This window comes from Grampus griseus (assembly GCF_964374135.1).
Source record: "Grampus griseus genome assembly, chromosome: 3".
NCBI lineage: Eukaryota > Metazoa > Chordata > Mammalia > Artiodactyla > Delphinidae > Grampus > Grampus griseus.
Genome location: NC_139019.1, coordinates 9,336,187 through 9,360,651, shown reverse-complemented (window position 1 = coordinate 9,360,651; position 24,465 = coordinate 9,336,187). Strand labels below are relative to the sequence as shown.

The following is a 24,465-nucleotide window of genomic DNA, read 5'->3' as shown; positions in this document are numbered from 1 at the left end:
TCAGCCCGCGTTAAAGTCACTTTTTTTCCTTTGGCCTTTAGGAGGGACGGCAGAAAACACCTGGCCTCTGTCATCCTGCTAACACTTTGCTTCTTACTGCTGCTGATTTATCACCATTAGACCTTGTTTTTAGGTGAGAAATCTCTAAATCATTGAACCAAGGAAGAGGCATCTTGTTTATCTGTCATCCTTTTGATTTTTTCCCTTCTAAACAGTCTCTGGGTTTTCAGGCACAGAGAACTAGAGAGAACATTTTGTCAAAATACTGGTAGAAACAGCACAGAAGCTTCTACATCAGATTAGGCTCATACATAGATGATGGTGCACACTTCTCTTTTTTATGATGTCATTGTGGCTCTGTGCTTGCCTGTATTTCTGCTATCAGTTGCATTAATGCACTCTAAGTAAATGATTTTGCTGTCCCCTCTTTTGAGCCTTTGATCACGTCTCCAGCTTCACCAAGGTTATTGTTCCAGTTCATTCTAAATCCATCAGACCTCATCAACCTGATGGCACTTGTATATTCATTAATGACCCTGCTCTCTGCGTGCTTGCGTGCGCCATCTTGGAAATGGTTAACACCACTGGAGCCAGATACCATGCAGGACAAGAGCCTCTCTGACTTATTTTAAGCATGTGTGAGTTTCTAGCTCGTATTTCAGTCATTCAGAATCAGACTCTTATTGGAAGAAATGTGTCTTTATACCCAAACTATCCTGTAGATGTTTTGTCACACCTCTCCCCTATTAGGTGCACTTCATCATTACAGCTGTTTTTTAAATGTTTCAAGGAAAGCTACCAGTGATCATTATACGATAACAGTTCATGTTTGGTAGCCCCAGTGCACTTTTCAACCAAACCTTTAATATAAGTGAAAGAAAAAAATCTCCTTTGTTCAGGGCTCTTCAGAATTCAAATTGATCTCCTGTATTTACAATCCTTCTTCATTATTTTGCCTCTTGAACACAGAGTAAAACACTGAGTGGGCGTTAATTCTTTTGTTACTCGTATTTAATTTTTGAATGGAACAATTTGTGCATTTCCTTTGGATCTATACAAGCTGTCTTCAGTTTCCAAAAATTGTTTGAAAGAAAGAATCTTATGATTGAAATGTATTTTCCGTTAACATAGTGGTATATAAGGAGACCAGTCTCCCCAGGCCAGCTCAGAAAAGCCTCACTATCCCAAAATGTCCCTGTACTATAACAGTGGGTGAAATTGTAGCAGTGGGTGAACAGTACTACAATATCCAGTCTGTATTCATGAGGAAAGGCAAAAAGTTCCAGTGGGCATGCGGGGATCTCACCTCCAGTGCTCTGCTTAGAAGGCAGGTTCACCGTACCTTCCCTGTGGGTTTTGGGGTGGGAGTGGACACCATCCTTGCTACAAACCACAAGTGATGGAATCTGCTGTCTGGGGCAGGGGCTCAAGGAAAATAGAGACAGATGAAAGGGAGCAGGAAAACAATAGGTGTTATTGGGGGGAGGGTGGGTGGGTTCTGAGACTCCATGGTGTGGACCGAATGAAGGGGGTTTGGGGATGGGTCAAAACTGGATTCTAGGAGGTTGCAAGCTAAAAAGATGTGGAGAGCAGGAGGTCTGCTCTGAGTTACCCTTACAGCCCAGTGAAAGTCCCCAGACCTCACCGACTCCCTGACACTGGCTTCATTTGCTTCTCCTTTAATTACTGTCCTTTCTACTGCCACCAGCTATAGCTCTTAAGCCAGTTTCTCTCCCTCCTGGTCCACTAGAGAAGAAGAGGATTATCTTCCCAGCCATCCCCTATTCTTTTATATATAATGCAAATACGCTCAACGTTGATGTTTTATATAGATTTTACTGCCTTCATAGGTGATGGAGAAGCATACCAGGAATAAAATGTTTCCCTCATAAATATCACCCCTCTGTTTTCCTCTTACATCTTAAAGACACAAATAATGTCACGTATAAATGGTAGAATGGCGGCTTGTACATTTGACAGAAAGCTTCCCTTCGTGTCTCGTAGCATTCTTCTTTCAAGATGGAGCTGTTTGGGGACTCCTGGTGAGAAGCAGGGTGGAGCTGGGGAGGTGGGGTGAGAATTGGGCCCCCTATTTGCAGGCTGAAATAACCCTATCCTGTTCTAAGAGATACTGAAATCAGACCACAGGAGAAAGAACTCTCTGTCAACGGAGACTCTGAAATTCCATCAAGCTCTTTTAGTTAGGCATGTTTCTGAATTCCTGTTTCAGTAGATATTTCCTCTTTCTGCTATAAAGATACTCAAGAGTCACCCCTCTCCCCGCCACGTACACATCCAGTTATTTCCAGTGGTCACCTGACAAGTATCTATGTTCAGAAACATGCCTATCAGCTGTGGGATGAGAGGCACCGTTTCTTTCCTCTCTTGCTGCTGTTGGCTGCATGCAGAGGGAGCCCAGTGCCCTCAGGAGTCGATGGTGGTGATTATAAGCAAGCCATCCTTAGCTGGTGCCCTTATTCCAATTGCTCCCTCCTGGCCTGGCCTGCCAAGCACCTCTGACACTCTCCATCACTGTATTTCACCAAAACCGGCCACCCTTGCCAGGCACTGTTGCCTCTTCTCATGGGTATCACCATCTCCTTGCATCAACCATTACCCGCGCCATGAGTGTGATAGATCTTTCAAAGCCTAAAAAATGTCAAAAGTGGTGAGAATGTATCTGTACTACTCCTGATTTAGTGTTTCTGTTTCTTATATGGATCAAGAAAGCAACAAAATAAAACAGATACCACCAATTTTACTTATAACCTCCATATTTTGTATGGTCCGTATAGGACTCCAAGAAAGGCCAGTTAATCCAAGAGTTAAAAACCAGGCTGTATCCAGAATTATCCCTCTTCTTAACCATGAAGTCCTTGCTACTGGATCCAGCTGCCCAACTCCCCCTTTTTTCAGTCCCCAAAGCTTGTTCAGCATGCCCAAATAGGTCTAAGGAACAGCAGTTCACCATTTAGGCTCAAACTCCTTGCCATGTTCTTTAATTTACAGAGAAACTTAACCTGTACAAAGCCAAGAATGTGTCTCATCTCTAGTGGGTGGTGACTGTCCCTAAGCTCCCCAGCCTCTCAGTCTCTCGTGGGAACACACAGCACAGTTCAGATCAACCATGCAGATTGGTGTCCAAAGTGGGATTGATACACAGACTTCACAGACTTTGTTAAGATGGTGTGGAGCACACATACGAAAACTGAAAGGGATGGAGATAGTTCTGTAATACCATCTTGGTGGCCAGATGATTCTTAGTATGAAACCATACAACTTTGCATTTATGAAAGAAAGGAACTACTTCAGTGGAATATGTCCACTATCCCCTTGATTCTGGGTGTCACAACATTATATTGTGTAGAAATTATAATCCAAAGAGAAAGGATTGTTTCCACTGGGTCTTACCAAGCAAGCAGAGATGTCTGAGGCATTTAGCAAGGATATAAAATCCAACATGTAAAAAATATGAAAATTGTACTTGGTGTGCTAGTATCTGTATTGTAGACAGGTGGGGCAGATGTGAAAGGGGAGCTTGGCTCTTGGTAAAATATTCTCTTCAAGGAGTAATGTCTCTCTTTAGTCCCATCTGTCATTATTAGACGTGTCCAGAGAGCCATGGACTTGGGACTGTAGAGGTTTGGGCTCAAAAGAACTGGGAAATTGTTCCAATGAATATAAGCAAGGATTGAGGTAAAAATATTACCAGGGATATTGATAATGAACCAAAGACTAGTAGTCTCCAATGGATATTAGTGATATCAGGCTTTAAGTAGAATAAGTATTAATCATAGGTAGTAGCTATGCAGCCTAATGCTTTTGCCTCTAATCCAAGGTTATGTCCCTCTGACCTGGGTAGAAAACATGGTGTATGAGGCTTACCCCAAAGGGTAGAGTTATCTATATTACCTCCAACCCCATCACTGATCCTGAAGAGAGGGGGTATGGACAGATGAAGCCAACTTGGATTGATCTGTGACCATGCCCCAAATCGAATGGCACCAAATATCTTTTTGGATCAAACAATGGATGGTACAGTGATCTGGGGAGCCCTCTTTTAGAGGACCCCCATATTTCTTGATTTTTTAATTAGTTGAAGATGTCCAAGAGGAAGTTAGGGCACTCTTGCCTGACTTACCATGAAAGAGGCTAGTGGATTCTTTGGTCAAGCTGGTGCAAACAGCCATGAAAAGATGAGGAATCACAGGCAACAGAAAGGCTAGACAAAAATGGGACAGGGCAACCTAGGACAGATTCGATTTGGGAGGTGTTTGTATGGTCATTAATGAAAGAAATGGAAAAACAGTTGTCATATAGGTTGTATTAGTTTCCTCTTGCTGCTATAACAAATGACTGCAAGGGGGTGGGGAGGCTGAGTTACTCTTGTGACATTCCCAACAGGAGAGTTGAGAACACATGCTGAGGCTTGTTGGATTGGCAAGAATCTGGGAAACCATATTTTCTGGGCTTAACCAATGTAATTCTACCTGGCCATTACACTAAAGAATTAGAGGTTGTTTGGAAAGAGAATGGTAATGTTCAGAAACAAAGGGTAATTTTTCATACCCACTGGCCTAGACATATCACATGTGCAGACCACAGTGAGTTTACATTCCCATAACACACAAAGGGAATAGGTGTGGTGGCATAATCCAGTTGTGATTATATAAACTAAGTGAAAGCCCCTTGGCCAACCAAGGTCCAACATGCTCAAAACTAAAACAAAATAGATTTTCTGGAGAGGTGCTAGCAATATCTGTATTAACAAAAGAGGTAGTAGGAACTGGTCCCCTGGCTCCCAACACCTCCTTATACAAAAGACTTATTTTACCAAGGCAAGTCAGCTTTTCTAGGTCAGCTTTGTAGATTATTAGCGTCTAAATAGAATGTTCTCCCTATGGCTTTGACAGTATCCAATATAGTTCAGGCTAATAAGGAAACTCAGTGGGCACCAGGGATTTCAGTGCTGTCATTGATCTGGAAAATTCTTTATTTTTTGCCCCAATTCCAATTTCTGAGAAAAAGCCAATCTCAATTGGCCTATACCCGAGAGACCATACCGTCTATTGTAACAGTTCTCACACAGGATATGTTAATTCTCTTACCCGTGGCCAAAATTCTTGTGAAGGGACTCACATTTACTGATGATAGAAGATACTCTGATATATGACTTTGATGGTGTAATGATTATCAGGCCTATAAAAGAACAGGCCAACAGAATTGCAACTAGGGTGACTCATGACAAGGTGAAGCTGGCTTGTAAATTCTGCAGAGTTATGAGGGGTGACCCAACAAGGAATATTTGAAGAATCAGGGCTATTTCTCAGCTGATGAAAAATATTCTCCTGATGCCACTCTGAAATGAATAAGAAACATAATACTTGGTAGAACTCCTTGGGTCCTGGAGAAGTCATATCTCAAATCTGGGGATACTATCAAGTCTCATTAGAACAAAAGAAAAGAAGGGAAAAGAGAAGGAAAAAAAGAAAAGGAAAGAAAGAGAGTTGCTTTTTTTTTTTTTTTTTTTTGCGGTACGCGGGCCTCTCACTGTTGTGGCCTCTCCCGTTGCAGAGCACAGGCTCCAGATGCGCAGTCTCAGCGGCCATGGCTCACGGGCCCAGCCGCTCCGCGGCATGTAGGATCCTCGCGGACCGGGGCACGAACCCGCGTCCCCTGCATCGGCAGGCAGACTCCCAACCACTGCACCACCAGGGAAGCCTGAGAGTCGCTTTTGAAGGTCGTCCCAACAACAAAACTTCTTAAGGTCTTCAGTGGATAAGAGTATCGAGTATAACTTCCACATGCCTAAAATCCACACTTCTTTATCCAAACAGTGACAAATACCCAATGAGACTGGAGTTTACGGCAAAATCGAGTAAGGGCAGCAGAAGGACAACCTTAAGGTTTTGAACATACTGACTGCCTCACTCGACCTTTAGGTATTTACTTTGTGGAAGGTGATCTGTGGCTTGCTCTGGGCACTAGTAGAGGTTGCTCGCATCTTCAAGAGACATTTGAGGCCTGAACTTCCTGTTGAGCCTTGGAGAAAACACTGACATAAGAAAGGGTCCATCCAAAATCTCTCTGATTAAGTGCAAGGATTTGCTTAAGAACCTCTAGGTTTGGCTTACCAAAGGTGTCCACTAGATGCGTGAACAGGATGCCTTAGATGCCTTAGAACCCAGGTTCCCTGCTTTACCTTTTTCATCCTCTTCTACAGAGAAATCAGAGGCCCAAACTATGCCTCCTTCCCAGAACAAGTCCAGCAAGAGCAGGACTTGCGGACAAGAGCATTAAAACGATGCAGGAGGAACACTTTGGGAAGGCTGCCTCCTTCCAACCTAGTTTTTCAAAAAGTTAATGTTAACAGGACAAAAACCAAAACACCAGAGTTTATCTTCCTAGTTGGCCATGTTGTATTCTTCTGAATGATCATCTGAAATACTAGTTATAGTATAGTATACTAATCATTCATTACTCGTACAGACAGGGTCAGCCATCCAGTGTGCAACCTGTCCCATTAGGAGGACTCTTTCTGTCTTTCCTCATTGAAGTTATCTCAAGAGAGAATCATGTAACACTGACTGGTGTGCAGTGACCAGTGGATTAGCCATTGAGTCCATAAAATGGGCAAAGAGCGATGCCCTATCCTTGGTACTTCTTTATACAGAGCAAATATACAGAGAGATATGAGACTGCCTTGGTTCTACCAGACTTAAGTTTGTCCTGGTGATCTAGAAACACGTCAACCAACAGCCAAAGAATAAGCCCTGGTGGTTAGGCAGGAGGTGGCCTGTTGGTCCTGACTACGTAGACAGTAACTTAGGCGTTGGAAATGGATGGGCAGAGCAGCCCTGTGCTCTCCACAAGTGGGCTGATAGAAGCAGTGAAGCCTGGAGGGCAGCTCATGAACACATGATAGATCAACAGTAGATCGACAATAGATTGACTGAGTCCACCTGTGTATGGGCTTTGTATTGCTGCTGTAACAAATTACCAAAAATGTAGTGCTTTAACAGAATGTAACTTTATTATCTAATAGCTCTGGAGCTCAGAAGTCCGAAATTGGTCTTACTGGGCTTAAATCCAGGGCTGCAATTTTTTTTCTTTTTTTGGAGGCTCTAGGGAAGAATTCGTTTTCTTAACCTTCTCCTGTTTCTAGAGGCTTCCCACATTCCTTGGTTTATGGCCCCTTCAATCTTTAAGGCCAGGGGTAGCTCAGTGAGTCTTTCTCATGCTGCCATCCTTCTGATCCTGACTTTTCTGTCTCCCTCTTCCTTTTATGTAAAAGAACTTAATGAAGACACTGGGCTCACCCAGATCACCCAGGATAAACTCTTTAAGGTCAGCTGATCAGCAGCCTTAATTCCATGTACAGCCTTCATTCCCCTTTGCCATGTAACGTGCATATTTGTAGGTTTCAGGGATTAGGATATGGACGTCTTTGGGATGGGATGGAGGCATTATTCTGCCTACACAACCTGTTAGAGCAAAGAAACCCTGGGAAGCCATACCTCTGACTGAAGGATGCCACGTGACCTCCGGCTCTGTGGAGCTCTCTGCCTACAGATAAGGTTCTGGATTCTTCCCACTAAGAAAGCATTTTTCCCTTGATTAGGTTGGCTTTGTCACATCAGTCTGTTTCATCTTGATGGCCACGGGGTCTCGAAAGCAAGTGCACTGATCATGTGTTGGGCAGGTGCCAATTCTTGTTACGAAAATTCCCTTCCAAGTATTTTAACGTAAATCACAATTTTCTTCATTTTGTCATTCAAACTTGCCAGGTCCCCACCCCTGTGAGCATGGATATCTATATTAATAAATATCCCACAGTTTTTCACATTACCTCGCAGAGTTTCCAAAGCTAACATTTTTCTCCTTTTTGCTAGTCTTCCAGGCTCTAGATTTAATTTTTTTCTGCAATAAGCATACTAAGAAATGAATCAATAGATGATAATTTGCTTTGCAATTTAGATTTTTCCATTTTAGTGTCTTCAACCCTGAAGAGTGACAGCGGAATGTGAAGGTTTTGAATTATGAATAATCTTCCTTATTGTTCTGACTTTTATCTGTCTCTCTACCGTTTAGCCCAAGTTCATCTAATGGAAATTGGATATTCAACTATGGGCCTGAGTGCTACACTATTTCACATGCTTTTATATGTTTTTTTTGCATTAAAGAAGACAAGAAATTTGCATACTTATAATTAGCTAATATATTCAGCATTGGCTCCTATAAACAAGATGCAGGTGTATGTAGTACAGAAGCATTTTATACGTAGTGTTGGCTTTCACTTGTGGGAAAAAGTACCCTCACTTCATGAAGTGAAAAGATAAAGTTATAAGAAAAACATTTTTTTTTAATTTTTATTTATTTATTTATGACTGTGTTGGGTCTTCGTTTCTGTGCGAGGGCTTTCTCTAGTTGTGGCGAGCGGGGGCCAATCTTCATCGCGGTGCACGGACCTCTCACTGTCGCGGCCTCTCTTGTTGTGGAGCACAAGCTCCAGACGCGCAGGCTCAGTACTTGTGGCTCACGGGCCTTGTTGCTCCACGGCATGTGGGATCTTCCCAGACCAGGGCTCGAACCCGTGTCCCCTGAATTGGCAGGCAGATTCTCAACTACTGCGCCACCAGGGAAGCCCAGAAAAACATTTTTTAAATGTGCATAACATTTGCTGGTCCACTCTCATTATCTTTACAGTTGTACCATATTCTAAGGTTCTAAGGTCCCTTTTAGGCACCGGAAGTCTTTGTTCTTAAGTTCTGATTTGCTTGCTTGGCATATGATATTTCTCCTGACGGGTGGACTGTAAAAATTGGCTTTATTTCAAAATTTCAAAAATTTCATCATCAAAACTGCATTGCTCAAAAAATAATATGGATCATCTGTGTGCTGGATAATTCTCTCAGCCCTGGGGATTCAGTGCTGAACAAATCAGGCAAGATTTCTGCTCTCACAGCTTTATATCCTTCTGGGTAGGAGTGGAGCAGAAAATCAACAAACAAATATGTATATGAAATGTACCAGGTGGTAAATGGGAGCGAAGGAGGAATCCAGAGATGGGGACGTGGACCAGGAGAGGAGGGGGAGGGGTGTAGAGGCACGTGCTAGTTTTGATGGTTTATCAGGCTGAGTGGATTCTGACTGACTGCTGTGTGTACAGAATTTCAAAACAAAACAAAATTCTCCCTTAGGTCCCTACTTTGTTATTAGTGCTCCACAGCTACCAGCCTGTTAACAACAGAGTAGAGCTGTCGATTTCCTTCTAGTCTGGAAAAAAAAAATGTATGCAATAGCACACGTAACTCATTTGAAAATTCTTAAAGAATTAAAAATGCAAACCAAAGCATTTATGTATCTAGCATGTTTTAAATGAATAATGAGAAAATCAGTAAATAAGACAGAAAATAAGGAAACTTTTTAAACCTGGGATATTATATGTTGAAGATTTTTAAAAAGAGTCTCGATAAACTATGCGGAGAACTAAAATCTGAAAATAGGGTAAAAGCATTTGATTCTTTAGAATCGGGGTTCTTATCATTTAACCTGGTGCACTCCAGGGCAGAAGATCTTTGAACCAAAATTATTAATTTAGAGAAATAACAGTCTTCTTAATCTCTGTGGCTGTTTTTTTTTTTTTTTTTATTAGAAGGTAGAATACCTACTGGGCAGGTCCTTTAAACCCACAAGTGTGAGTTACGAAAACAAGGAAAATGAGTGCTACAAAACTTAAATTGGAATAAAATAATTGAAAGAACTGAATGAATCCCATGTTGGTAGGGGAAGGGAAAGGAGACATTTCTGAATTGCTTTCCCTTTTAAATATGTACATATAGGCGTAGTTCAGAGATATTGTGGATTCGGCTCCAGACCACCACAATAAATGGAAGATCGAAATAAAGCAGGTCACACACATTTTTTTGGTTTCCCAGTGCATATAAAAATTCTTTTTACACTATACTGTAGTTTATTAAGTGTGCAACAGCATTATACCTGAAAAACAATTTCCATACCTTATTTAAAAAAATACTTTAGTGCTAAAAAATGCTAACCATCATGTGAGTCTTCAGCGGGTCACAATCTTTTTGCAGTTGATCACTGATCAGAAATCACCGTAACATGGTCACCAGAGGGGAAGGGTTGGGGGGACGGATAGTTAGGGAGTTTGGGGTTGACATGTACACACTACTATATTTAAAATGGATAACCAGCAAGGACCTCCTGCATAGCACAGGGAACTCTGCTTAATGTTATGTAACAACCTAAATGGGAGAAGAACTTGAAAAAGAATAGATACGTGTATACGTATAACTGAATCAACTTTGCTGTACATCTGAAACTATCACAACATTGTTAATCAACTGTACTCCAATATAGAATTAAAAAGTTTTAAAAATAATTTTAAAAAGAAATCACGATAACAAATATAATAATAATGAAAACGTTTGAAATTTTGCGAGAATTACCAAAATGTGGCACAGAGACATGAAGTGAGCAAGTACTGTTGGAAAAATAGCACCAGTAGACTTGCTCAACACAGGGCTGCCACAGACCTTCAACTTGTAAAAAACACAGTATCTGCAAAGCACGATAAACTGAAGTATAATAAAACGAGGTATGCCTGTATAAATATATATTTATTTGTTTATATATATACATTTATTGGTAACTATGTTATACATTATTATATGTGTGTAACACTCTAGTGTATGTGTATGTCAAATTATAGACATGGGTGTGATTTAGTACTAGTCACTTACTAAAATTACTAGGGCAGTTGTGATGCTGTTAGAATTTCTAAGGTACCATCCACCTGAGGCCTGGAGTAAAGTCTCTTTCCTCATAAAGGATGACACACGGGTTTAGGCTGCACTGCATTGCACTTGATGGGATTTCTTAGTACCTAATTTTTAAAATTTCAAAGGTCACAGACGCACCAAACAGTGTGTTTTCTTATTACACCAAGATCCAAGTGTCATATAAATGTTCTGCTTGGGCTGATGGACAAAATGAAGAGTGAATAACATTTAATCAGCTGACAGTATCATTGAATAACTCATATTTCAAGATGCCATGTTGCAGACGGATTTCCCTGGTAACAGCTTTCTTTGTGTTCAAGAGAAACATGGGGGGAAATGAGGTTGACATGTTCCGGTTTGTGGATTCTCAAAAGCACTGGTCACAGCGGTTGAACCCGACGGGTGGGGAGCTCTGAGTGGTGGAACTTATGGTTTTTTGCTCAGCTTCTGGGATCCCCTGCAGCCTCCACTCTGATTCTGGAGACAGAGCTAACTGGAGAAGTAGGAGACGGGCTTCTCCAGTTTCCTTGGTGGGTCTCAGAGCACAGAGCTAGCAAAATAAGAAAATCAAAGTTAATTTAAACAAATGATTGAGAGATGCAGGAAACCCAGCATGCATGTTACACTCTATAAATCCCCAGATGCCAGGAAAGTGGTCAGAAAATGTTTGATATCTAGGATATACTTCTGCACGACACATGATGCCTTCTTTGTGACACTGTCAAGTTAATTCTCTTGCCTCATTGCCACAACTGCCATCCCTCTGCTCAAAAAGCATGAGTGGGTCTCCACATCCTATAGCCGCTGAAATTTTCCTTGTTCTTGTGGTTTTCAGTGCCAGCCTTAGCCTGGCCCCTTGCCGGCATCCCAACATTTCCTGGGTCCCGCCTCTGGGAGGCGCTCTATGCAGACAGATGCTCCTCTCCACGCGCCTCCCATGCTCTCCCACCTCCGCTGCCAATCGCTCTTCAGAGCCATCATCCGTGTGAGCTGCAGGAATCTTGGGCTACTGGCCAGAGAAACTTCCTACAAGCATACCATTCCCTTAAGTTCAGCGATTTTTCTTTAAAATCCCACAAGTCTTATATTCTACTTCGTAAAGTGTCCAAGTCTGATTATAAAATAATAGTAGTAGTAAAAATAATAATAATACCCCCTAATCTTTGGGTAAATTTAAGGCCAAGAAGATGTACCACCATCTAACACACTGATGCCTACTCTTCCCCCGCAACCCTACCGTAACTTGTCGCCCACTTTATAAGCATGGACTACCCCAAGCATTTTAGAATTTAATCATGTTCTACACTGTATAGTTCACCAGTTTTAATCTTCTTAAAATCAATTCAGCTGTTATTTCTTCCAGAAGTAATTCCCCCGCTCCACTTCCCAAGGAGGCTGGTTTCATGCCTTTCCTGTGGGTTTCAGAGCATCTTGTTTGTTCCTGTACATATCTCCTGTCCATGAGATCCTCAAGGAGCATAGAACAGTGCTTAGTAAATATCAACTGAACTGAACAAAACTAAAATTCTTTTCTCAACCAATGTTTACTCCAGTAAATGTTGGCTTGTTGCTACCGCAAAAGAGCCTATGAGCAAATATATCTCCCAGACATATAGGTGACTTTGTCACCTAAAATAGAAAAAAAAGAAAAAAGGACATATGCACAACAGGAAAACACTTAAGCAAATTTTATATTCTGTACAATTTTTGTAGGTATAATGAAAGTTTTACTTGATATAGTTTAAATTTTTAAAAATTTAGATATTTAACTTAAAAATAAAATAAATGCATAGGAAAGTTTTCTCTACATATCTATCATAACTCCTTTTGGTGGAATATGTTAGGTTTACTTTAATATTCATTATTTGTTATAACCATAGGCTATCTAAGATATGAAACAATTTCTCTATTATTGCTATGTCTGAATTTAGCATAATTTTATATTTTAGAAAGATGTTCTATTCCATCTGGCAATAACAGAAGAATCACAATTTTTTAAATGTGTGCTTTCGTAATGCCAGTGAAATAGAAATTTAAATGAGAGGCTGTGTCTTTCATAAACACTTTGCCATCTGTCGGTCAACCAAAAACTATTGTGATGATTATCAACATACTTGTTTTATTAAAACTGAAAGGCCAAAAACCTTAGTCACTAGTGATTCCTTTCTTTCGGTCAGACCCCATATTTTCCGCATTTTTCTACCTGCAACACAGATCTAGAATTTCACCATTTCTTGGCACTTGCATTCCCATCATTCTGATCTAAAGCTACCGAGTTTCTCAAACCTGGACAATCTCACTGGTGTCCCTGCCTCTACCTTTGGGCCCCTACAGTCTGTTCGCCACATGGCACATGCAACAGTCTTTAAATAAGCATGTTAGGTCAACTCTCATTCCCATCTTCTTCAGAGTACACCCAATGCCCTAGTGGCCAAAAGGCCCCAGATCCAGCCCTGCACCACCTATCTGTCACCCCATCTCATCTCTCCTTCACTCTGCTCCAGCCACACTGACCTCCTTGCCCTTACTTGGGACCCTGCATCACTCCCTTTTGTCACTGGTCTCTGCTCAAACATTCCCTAATCATGGTACCCGGACTGGCCCCATGCAACACCTTCCTGCGTGCTCCATCCTCTTTTCCTCTCTTCTCTATGGTTCTTATCACCAGAGAAGATCTGGGTTTTGAGGGGCTTAAAGCTTGTACAATTTGATGGATCCTCTTTAAGGATCAAAATTATAACTAGAAAATTGCTAGGTCCTCCTTCAGGGAGAGCTGCCTCTGTTTTTCACTACTGAAATGATCTTATTAGCTTCATTGCTTCTTTCTTTGGTTTCTGATTCCTCTACAGATATGTGGACTCCTTTAAAGGAAGGACCCGGTCCATCTCCCCCACTCTGAGCCCAGGACCTGAACAGGCTAGCCATTCCATAACCACGGGTCAAAGAGGGACTGTCCAATCTGTACAACAGTGAAAGCTTTGGGGTTAATATTTGTGGGCTTCCTGCATTCACATCCTGAGATCTTTTAATAATTTTTAAATAGTTAAATTATACATCTGCCTTACACAAGTTTGTGTTTTCAAAATTTATGTGCGCTCATCTAAAATTCTCTTTTGAGATGCTGAAGTGTCTGAATTTAGTGTTGCCACTTACGATACGTTAGATTGAGTTCAGTTTGGAACACAATAACAGAGACTTTTATTGGAGGCATTCTTTGTAATTGTCACTACTTAGTGATTTTGTATCTTGTATGTGCAAGGACAGCTCAAAACTTACGCCAGGTAATGGAAAGCATTAGCCATATTTAGAACATTTGAGTGTGTCTGAGTGGCATCTTTAGAAAACGAATTTGTGGAATCCATTGAAATTCTTGCTTGTTAAAAAAGAAAAGAGGGGCCTTTCCTGAGTGCTCTTACAGAATAATGTTGAAACTCGCAGCAATTCTGAGTGCCCAGGAGTGTTTGTGGAGAGTGTCAGCTCCCAGTCTCCAGCTGCACAGCTCTGAGGCCCCTTTTGACCTCCTGCCCGCTTCACTGGTGGCAGCAAGTTTTTGAGTAGAGAATCCTGCTGCTGGCTTCTCATCCACTTAGACTGACTATTTCATTCTGCAATGCGGGAACGTCTAGAAAACTTCTCTGCTTATGATCGCAGTTAACAAGAGGGGAATCGAAAGGGCCCAGGACTCTGGTATATGTAATTGGTTTGCAATGATTCAGGTGTTTTTTTCCTTTTAAAGTGTTTTGTAAAATGCGTCACTGGGTGGAATAATGATTCATGTTCAGACTAAAAGAAAGGGCTTTTCTACTTTTACCTTTATCTCTTTAAATTATAAGGTAATGAGGGTGATGAGAATGTGAATGTTCAAACTGCTGTAAAACAGATCATTTCAGAGATTTTGATGGGAAATAGTTTTCTTTAAACAGAGATATGGACAGGAACCTTTTACCAATACATAACTCTTACAATATCAGCTACTTCTCTTAAATTGAGGATAGTTTAAAAAAAAAAAAAAAAAAGATGGGCTTCCCTGGTGGTGCAGTGGTTAAGAATCCGCCTGCCAATGCAGGGGACACGGGTTCGAGCCCTGGTCCGGGAAGATGCCGTGGAGCGACTAAGCCCGTGCGCCACACCTACTGAGCCTGCGCTCTAGAGCCTGCGAGCCACAACTACTGAGCCTACGTGCCACAACTACTGAAGCCTGCGTGCCTAGAGCCCGTGCTCCGCAACAAGAGAAGCCACTGCAATAAGAAGCCCGTGCACCACGATGAAGAGTAGCCCCCACTCACCGCAACTAGAGAAAGCCCACGTGCAGCAATGAAGACCCAACACAGCCAAAAATAAATAAAATAAAATAAATAAATTTATAAAAAATAACTAAATAAAAAAAATTTTTTAAAGGGAAAACATGTTCAGATTCCCCCCTACCATTTTGTTATATGTTCATGCAGTTACCTCTGTGATGGTCTTCAGTGCCAGCTGAGGTCAAGTTCGGTGGGGTGGGAGCTGGATTTGGAAATCTGTCCAGGGTGACAAAGATTCTAGGAGTGTAGGGGCCTTTGGATTGGAAAAATAAGGGAACTCAAATAACAATAATAATGTAGTTGTAGACTTGTTTATTCTTTCCATGTCAGTTTCAAACACCAAAGAGCTTTCTGCTACACACAGAGATGAAACCAAAACCCCTACTCATCCTACATCATGGCGCACGAGTAGCATCTGGGAGGATCTACGTGAAACTAGAACCTTCACAGACACTTAACTTGTTACTGTTTATATGTTTTGCTGCTGGTTGCATTTTTTTATTACAGGCTAATTTGTTAAAATCAAAACATGGTCCTTCTCTCTTTTTGCCTAATAATTCTCTCTATATTTCAGGGAAAAAATTTTCTCCTTTTCCCAGAACTAGTATCACCTCAAAATTATTTTGAATGCCTTTTTTATTTTCCTGATCAATTCAGTTACTATAACAAGAAAAACCATTGCATTTCTGTTCTTCTTAAAATATAGATCAATTAATTCACTGTACTTCCCTTGGAAATATATCCAGCAAAATATCTCAGGGGTTCAATATTGATGCAGCAGACTTTGATATTATTTCTTGAACATGACCAATACAATTCACACAGCTCATTCTAGAATAAATATATCCCTTATATAATCTCATTAGTGGTATACCAGAATGGATTAATGACATATTCAATAATATTCAGTTTATACACTCAATGAAATTGATGAAGTTATAACTCTGAATTATAGGCCTTTCACTGATTCTATCATATGTTATATGAGCATATTATTGAGTCACATATTGACCAGGTAATAAGTCAGTTAAGAACATCCTTTAACAACTTGACACCGTGGGTAGTTCCTTGACAGATATTTACTGAGCTCATTGTTAAACAATTCACATTTGAGATTTAATTTAATCCTAAAAACAACCCTATGAGACAGGTTCACATTCTGTTCATGTTTTACAGACATTTAAGTAACTTGCCTCGGGGTACATGGGTTTTAAGAGAAGGAGGGATGATTTGAATCCAGTTGCTCCAGCTTCATAGCCAGCACCACCAAAACACAATAAACCCTCTTTCTAAAACATAATTTGAAAAGAAACATAAGTCATCTTGGTTTACCTGTTGAATGGAGAAAGTAGATCATTTCCCACAACTGTAAAGAGAGATGTTTTTTCTCTCAAAATTCTCAAAAATAGTTTCTATCATAAAACCAAAGAAGATTTTAGCCTTTAAGAATTGTACTTCTATTTTACTCAGAGGCAACTGCATGTACATACATCAACTCAAATTATACAGAAATTACGATGGCTTAACTATGAGGACGAGAGGTGGAGTTCGTTGAGATAAAATATGTATTTTACAAACTGATAACCTTGCAATTTCTGCATTAAAGTTGACAGTGAGATTCAGTTACCTCTGGTTAAGCCTCTGGTTTCAGATCTACAAACTTTGTATCTTCCAGTAGCTTTCTTTTTTTTTTTTTTTTTGGCGGTACGCGGGCCTCTCACTGCCGTGGCCTCTCCCGTTGCGGAGCACAGGCTCCGAACGCGCAGGCTCAGCGGCCATGGCTCACGGGACCAGCCGCTCCACGGCATGTGGGATCTTCCCGGACCGTGGCACGAACCCGCGTCCCCTGCATCAGCAGGCGGACTCTCAACCACTGCGCCACCAGGGAAGCCCATTCCAGTAGCTTTTTAAGCAGAGAAAATTACTTAATTTTTAAACATTCATAAGGAATATAAAACAACTGTATCTTGTTTGCCAATTTTTCTAACCAACACCATTGAAAAATAACAGTTAATTGGAAATTTACTGAAATCACTGAGTACTTCTTTTTAGTCAGCTTTCTATAAACCAGTTCTCAGACATTGTGCCTTGATCATAAATATCTCGAGCAAGAGGAAGTACTGTGTGTTCTTAGTCCTGCAGACTAGGATTTAAATTTACTTTGCATCTCAGGTCCAGCCTAGTTTCTTTTAGCACAAAGCCAGAAGCACAAAAATATATCCGTGTTGCTTCCAGTAGACTAGATCCCAGAGAGGCAGAGAAATGTATACCCAGGTCCTTAGCTGTTTGAGGTCCTTATCTCACCAACCAGTAGGTTAACAAAAGGCTACTCCAGTCTCTTTTCTCTTCTAATCCCAGCTCCAAATTCCTCTCCCTTTTAAATGCAGATTAGGTGAGCAATCTCATTTGTTGCCATGAACACCTGTAACCCATGCCCTCAGGGTCTCACTATCCTCACACTAACCTTTCATACTATTTTTCTAAATGAAGACCGGTACCTCCCAAGAGGAATCCTGTTTCCTGATAACTTTTCCACCCGATATACATCATCATCATCAAAGTTTTATGAAGGCTGTCATTAACATACAAACACTGCTTTACTTGGATATGTTCTAAATTATTCATTGATGTTGATATCAACTTAATGATAATAGCTAATTCATTTGGTAAATATAGTTTATTCTCAATAAATGCAAATAATGTTAAGAGCACCAGATCCATTAAATGGTGAGGCCCCATTTTTTTGCAATGGGCGATATTGCATTACTCGCATTTTTCTTGTATTTAATTTAATTGCCCAACCATTTGTTTTCTGAGTTAAAAGAGTTTTATATATATTCTGCCTTGTTATGAAAGGACAGAGAAGAAAACCATTGCATCCTACTCCTGAATGATTTTTAGATAATTTTAGTTCCAGAGTCTAAATTGCAAAAAGCTCTTTTAAACAGTGGACTGGATGGCAAAGGTATATAAGCTCTTTTCATTCTTCCCTGGTGCAAACTGGGTGAGCTTTACTGATTCTTTGCGCATACATCCCAGCTTTCATCCCCAAGAGACTGTCTACATTAGGTTTAAGAAGGTTCTCTTTGTAAAGAACCTAAAAGGACAGGTAGCAGGGCAAAGTTTTGCTTTGTTTGATTGGTTAATTCATTTTTATTTCCCCTGGGTATGGGGTTCATCAGCCTCCAACTTTCTTACTTCTTATATAGATTACTTCTTCCATCTAAATTCCTGAAGTTCACAGCTCAGCAGAGAAATAAACATGAGCTATTGACACAGGAACTAAAGTGGACCATGTATCAAACAATCATTTAATAAATGAATTTAAGATTGTCTAATCAGATCTTCCCTGGTGGCGCAGTGGTTGAGAGTCCGCCTGCCGATGCAGGGGACACGGGTTCGTGCCCCGGTCTGGGAAGATCCCACATGCCGCGGAGCAGCTGGGCCCGTGAGCCATGGCCGCTGAGCCTGCGCGTCCGGAGCCTGTGCTCCGCAGCGGGAGAGGCCACGGCAGTGAGAGACCCGCGTACCGCAACAAAACAAAACAAAACAAAAACGTGTACCGCAAAAAAAAAAAAAGATTGTCTAATCAGATTATGTATGAAAAGCCCTTTCCAGTCATTCCCTGTCAAGTTCAAGAAAGTAGGAGATGTGAGATTTGTTCAGTCCAGATCCAACTCAAGCTATTGTTTCCCTATATGTATTTCAGTATTGATAGTTTTTTTCAATGATTTGTATTAATGTAAATAAATTGGAATCACACAGTCAGAATGAAAAGGGAAAGAAACACAACAATAAGATACTACTACAATCTAGTAGAATGGCCAAAATGCAGAGCACTGACAACACGAAATGATGGCGAGGATGTGTAGCAAGAGAAACTCTCATTCACTGTTGGTGGGATGCAAAATGGTACAGCCACTTGGGAAGACAGTTTGGTGGTTTCTTACAAAACTAAACCTCCTCTCACTGTACAACCCAGCAATAGCTCTCTTTGGTATTTACCCAAAGGAGTTAAAAATTTATGTCCTCACAGAAACTTGCACACAGATGTTTATAGCAGCTTTCTTCCTAATTGTCAAAACTTAGAAGCAACCAAGATGTCTTTTAGCAGGTGAATGGATCAACTAGGTTACATCTAGACGGTGAAATGTGATTCATCACTAAAAAAAAAACGAGCTGTCGAAACTGTGCAAAGACATGGAGGAATCTTAAATGCATACACTAGGTGAAAGACGCCAGTCTGAGAAGGCTGCTTACTGGATGATTCCCACTCGATGACATTCTAGAAAAGGCAAAACCATGGAGACCGTAAAAAATCAATGATTTCTCCAGGGGTTCATGAGGAGGGGTGGGGGGATGAACAGGCAGAGCAAAGAGGGCTTTTAGGGCAGTGAAATGATTCTATGTGACACTATAATGGTGGATACATGTCATTATACGTTTATCAAGACCCATAGAATGTACAACACCCAAGAGTGAACCCTAATGTAAACTGTGTACTTCGGGTGATAATGGTGTATCCGTGTAGGTGCACAGATCGTAACAGATGTAGGGCCCTGGGGAGGATGTTGATAATGGAGGAGACCGTGCATGTGTAAGGGCAGTGGTATATGGGAAATCTCTGTACTTTCTGCTCAAATGTGCTGTGAACGAAAAACTGCTCTAAAAAATAACTTCTATTAAAAAAAACTTTTTAAAGAGAGAGAAGGAAACTGACATATGATAAGCACTGTACCATTCTTCCACTCATCTGATCCATATTTATTGACTCAGCACTCTATGACAGGCATTCTGCTACTGGGTTTGATTTTGTTATGATTTGTAGAGATTGGATATAATATTATATAATATTTTATTGACTTGGTTTCAATAATAGTAGACCTAGAATTTTTAAAGATTTGACTTTTGAAGAATTCTGCATGAGGATGATGAAGGGAGGAAGAAGAAGGGGTACACTGGCCTGAAATGATAGCATGGGGACCAAAACAAGGGCCCCGCCTCTTGGATGTGGAGTGATCGTTGGGGAGGATTAAAGAAAACTAGTGGGAGAGGAAGTGCCGTTTAGAAAGGAGAGTTTCCCCTGATCATCTTTCAAAGAGACCTGTACTTTGTTAATGTTTGCAGTGGGTTTGTTTGGAGCCTCATAAGAGTTTAAGGTTGGACACAAGAAGAGACTAGAAGAATTGGATGCCAGGAGAAGTTGAAGAGAGAGAGGATCCGGGGGAAAAGCAGAGGGGAAGTGAACAGGGCAACATTGGACCCATCCATACCACCAGAGGTCCTGCAAGGAATCAGGACCCTGCAAGAGAATTGAAAGTCTGCCCTACGGCTCTCTTTCGGGTCCTGCTGGGAGCGGGGAGGCTGCAGGAGGGGGCAGAACCAAGGACCTGACCATCACATTCACGTCTGTGATGGTCAACTTGGACGCATGTTTGGCTTCAGAAAACTGAAGTAGGATTCTCATATGCTTAGGTAAATTTCAATCCCAAGAAAACAAAAGGTTTTTTTTATATTGATGATCCGGTGACCCTCAAAATAAGAGCAAATGAGAAAGTTTATCATCTTATTTGTGTTGCTCTAAATGGGTTAAAATAGAAGGTTTCATTATAAAGTTGGATATATGGCATTAATTAGGGTCACACTGAAAACAGCATTTTCTCATTATACATTAAGAATTGATATTGCCTTCATTTTGAATTCATTTTCCCTTTTCAAGCTTTGGAATAGTATTTTAATAGCTTGATTCATTAAGTTATATGAATGGGAAATATATTATCATAAATTAGGAATCTTAACTATAATATACAGAATTGCTAAGGTAGAGAGATAGATTTACTTCACCATTTACCTTTAATACATAACCAATTGGTGAACTGTAAGAATGGCTTTATTACCACTTTCATAATAGTTTCATCATTATTAAAATAATTAAACCTAGATAATTTTAACGTACAGCACGTACATGCAGACACAAACACATTGAGAAAATGACATTCATAGTTTAACCTTTTTTGTACAAATGGAAATAAAAATAAAATGCATGCGTTAAAGCTCAGATGTATTTACGGGACACATGTATAGCAAGAGATTTCAGCTCTCTTGGGTGAGTGCCAAGCAGGCCCTGGGTCAAACTGTAAGTTGAGAAAAAGTGGTTTTCTGATCCTTTGATAGCTTTTTCTAATTGCCCCAATGGTCCCTTTAGCCACCTTCCACCAGTGCTGTCACCAATGCAGACTGTACAGGCACCTCGGGGACATTAACGCCTGTCTCTACACCCCTGTCCCCCTCTGGGGGTGGAGCTGTGTGGAGGTCTCCTCTCCTCTCTTCTCCTCTATCCCTGGTCCTGATCTCACGGGAGGTGTGACACCACAGTCATGTTTTCTAAATTAGGGACCTAGAGTCCATGAGTTCTGGGAGGATTTCAACTTTCTCTGTTTTCATTTGGTTGATGGATGAAAATAATTCCTCCAGGCATATTCTGAATCATGAGATGGTCCACCTTATGTGTGAGACATGCATCCTCATTTTTTTGTAAGCTGGTCCCAGAAGAGCTGCAGTAGCCCCTTGGAGACGTTCTTAGATGTTTACAAAAGGGTTTTGTTTGTTTGTTTTGTTTTCCTTTAAAGAGGACTGTTACTCAGTTTTGAGTTAGCTGACCTGAGAAAGAAACACTGCTATAACAAGTAATCCCTCCGCATTTACTCAAATACTTACTGAACTTCTACTGTGCCTGGCATTGCACTTGGAATAGGGATGGGGGTCTACCAATGAACAAGACAAAGAGACTTGCCTTCCAAGAATATACATTCTAGCAGAAGACAGACAATAACAAGAAACATAATAAAGAAGTTAGGACACATGCTGTGAAGGATTCTATGATAGATTAAGGTGAAACGAGACTGCTGGATTAGGGAGGTGGTGTGATTCAGATGGCAGTTTTAAACAGTGTAGCTGAGTGGCCTCCTGGAGAACGTGGCACTAGAGCACTGTTGAAAGAGTCTGGGGATCCGGCCCTATGCCCCAGCACATCTGTGGGATGAATGAGTTTTCTGTAATCAGAAAACTAAGTAGGGAAGTTGTCAGATTATATTCATTCATGCCAAATTATAATTCTTCAATCCCTGAGGGATATTGAGGTTAAAAAAAGGAAAGAATATTACTGAGTGAATTGTATGTATTCTTCTTCCAAATGCAGAAATATTCAAATACAGCTCTGCTAATGAAAACTCCATGAAATGTTCTGTATGTTAACCAGACCATTTGTTTGCAGTTTAAATTTTGAAATGGGTCTGACTATTCAAGGACAGCAAGGAGAAAACACATCTGGAAACATAGTGCAAGGGCTTTTTTTTTTATTTACTTATTTAAAAAAAGAAACATTTTCTTTGGGTAAAAAGAACACCCAAATGTAATATTATTTTACTGTTGTTATTAATCAAATACCTACGTTCTGCAGAACATGACTCGGTCCTCGTGTTCAGACCAGCTGCCATTGTGGTGACATAGTTTCCAGGTCTTCTCAGATGAAAAGACTTGTGTCATTTCTGGTTTTTCATTTGGCTTCTGGTTCCTTTGCAAGGTTGGGAACATTCCCCTCTTAAGCATCCTTTTCACATTTTGTACAGCAATGCTGCAGCCCTTTAAGACAGCGGTTACATTTAATAAGTCTTAGGAGTGAGAAGCATTCTTTTGCCCATGCATCTGCTTCATGCCCTGAGTATGTGGCATTTTTTTTTTTTTTTTTTTTTTTTTTTTTGCCGTACGCAGGCCTCTCACTGTTGTGGCCTCTCTCGTTGTGGAGCACAGGCTCCGGACACGCAGGCTCAGCGGCCATGGCTCACAGGCCCAGCCGCTCCATGGCATGTGGGATCTTCCCGGACTGGGGCACAAACCCGCATCCCCTGCATCGGCAGGCGGACTCTCAACCACTGTGCCACCAGGGAAGCCCTGTGGCATATTTTTATAGAGAGAAATGGCTGAGACACCCATTAGGAGGTTAAAATCATCTTTTCAAAATTCTGCGCCTTGAAAGGAAATGCATTTGAATTTTTATTCGTAGGATATTAAAACAAGTAAAAGCAATAGAATCTAAAGAGAACAATTTGTTTTCTTTTCCCTTTGTAAAAGGCCTTCATTCAGTGTAATTAATTGGATAGCAAGTACCTCATATAGAAAACCTGTTGGGGTTTAAATAGTGAAATCATCCTCTCTAAGGCAACCTTCCTTTCTCCTTTACTCCTTCAGATAAGGAGACAAGGAGGTATTCAGCTCCTGGTGGACCTGCTGGACCATCGGATGACAGAAGTCCACCGTAGTGCCTGTGGGGCGTTGAGAAACTTGGTGTATGGGAAAGCCAACGATGACAACAAAATCGCCCTGAAGAACTGTGGCGGCATCCCGGCACTGGTCAGGTTGCTCCGCAAGACCACCGACTTGGAGATCCGGGAGCTGGTCACAGGTCAGAATCCTTATTAACGGCATGACTGACTCTCAGATAAATTACCCATCATCCAGCACGGTCGCAATGTGCTCACCAAGTATTATGGTCTCGGCCTCTCTGAGAGCTAATAACACCAGTCGTCCCGATGTGTCTCTGTGAATAAGAAATGTGAATGAAACGGTATCAGGTGTCACGCCGGTAGATGGGTCATATTAAATAACTAGCATCCAGTAAACATAACCCTCCTAAAAGTCTATGACCGTATTTCAGTCTTTGTCATTTGATTTAGAAGTAGTTGACATCTTAAAATACCCATGGGTCATCATTAGAATGACATTAATCATAATTGATGAAAGGACAGAGCATGTGAGTTATTGTTAATCAGGTATATATTCTGGTTTAGAGCGTGGTTAACAACAGAGAGCTTATTGTACTTAACAGTTAATTTCTTGGATCAAATATTTATGCCTAGTAAAAGCCCCCAGGTTGTATAAAATTACAGATTAAGGAATTTCTCAAAAGTGATCATGAGAGAAAGCCTTTCTATGGGCATAGGACTTTGGAGTTTTGTGAAATGGACATAATTATGGTAACTACCTTATAGAGCCATAGGATTAATCAATGAAAAAATATAAAGCATTTAGCATGTGCCTTTGTGGGATATGTATGGATACAGGAAACAATAGTCATTTGCTGTTGCCCTTCACTTTTTACATGTGCAGTTTTACTTGTTGGAGGGCTATGGATATCGGTGGTCTCAGTACAGAATTTCAAATCACTTTTCTTGATTTTATATATATATATATATATATATATATATATATATATATATATATGCATATATTGCTGTTCTATGTGATATTTGTTTTTTGGCTCATCAAAGTACTCCTTCAAGTATTTGGCAAGGGGATTGCAA

General features: G+C 40.7%; 1 protein-coding gene across 2 annotated transcripts in view; it reads left to right on the top strand.

Annotated features, from left to right (window-relative positions):
* CTNND2 (catenin delta 2) overlaps nucleotides 1-24,465 on the top strand; it is a gene marked incomplete at its 5' end in the record, with an annotated part of 935,921 nt that overhangs the window by 689,876 nt on the left and 221,580 nt on the right. For both annotated transcript variants that reach the window (XM_082650874.1, XM_082650873.1), the window contains one exon: nucleotides 23,354-23,567. In XM_082650874.1, the coding sequence (XP_082507000.1) occupies nucleotides 23,354-23,567 (214 nt within the window). The remainder of the gene's footprint in view (nucleotides 1-23,353; nucleotides 23,568-24,465) is intronic.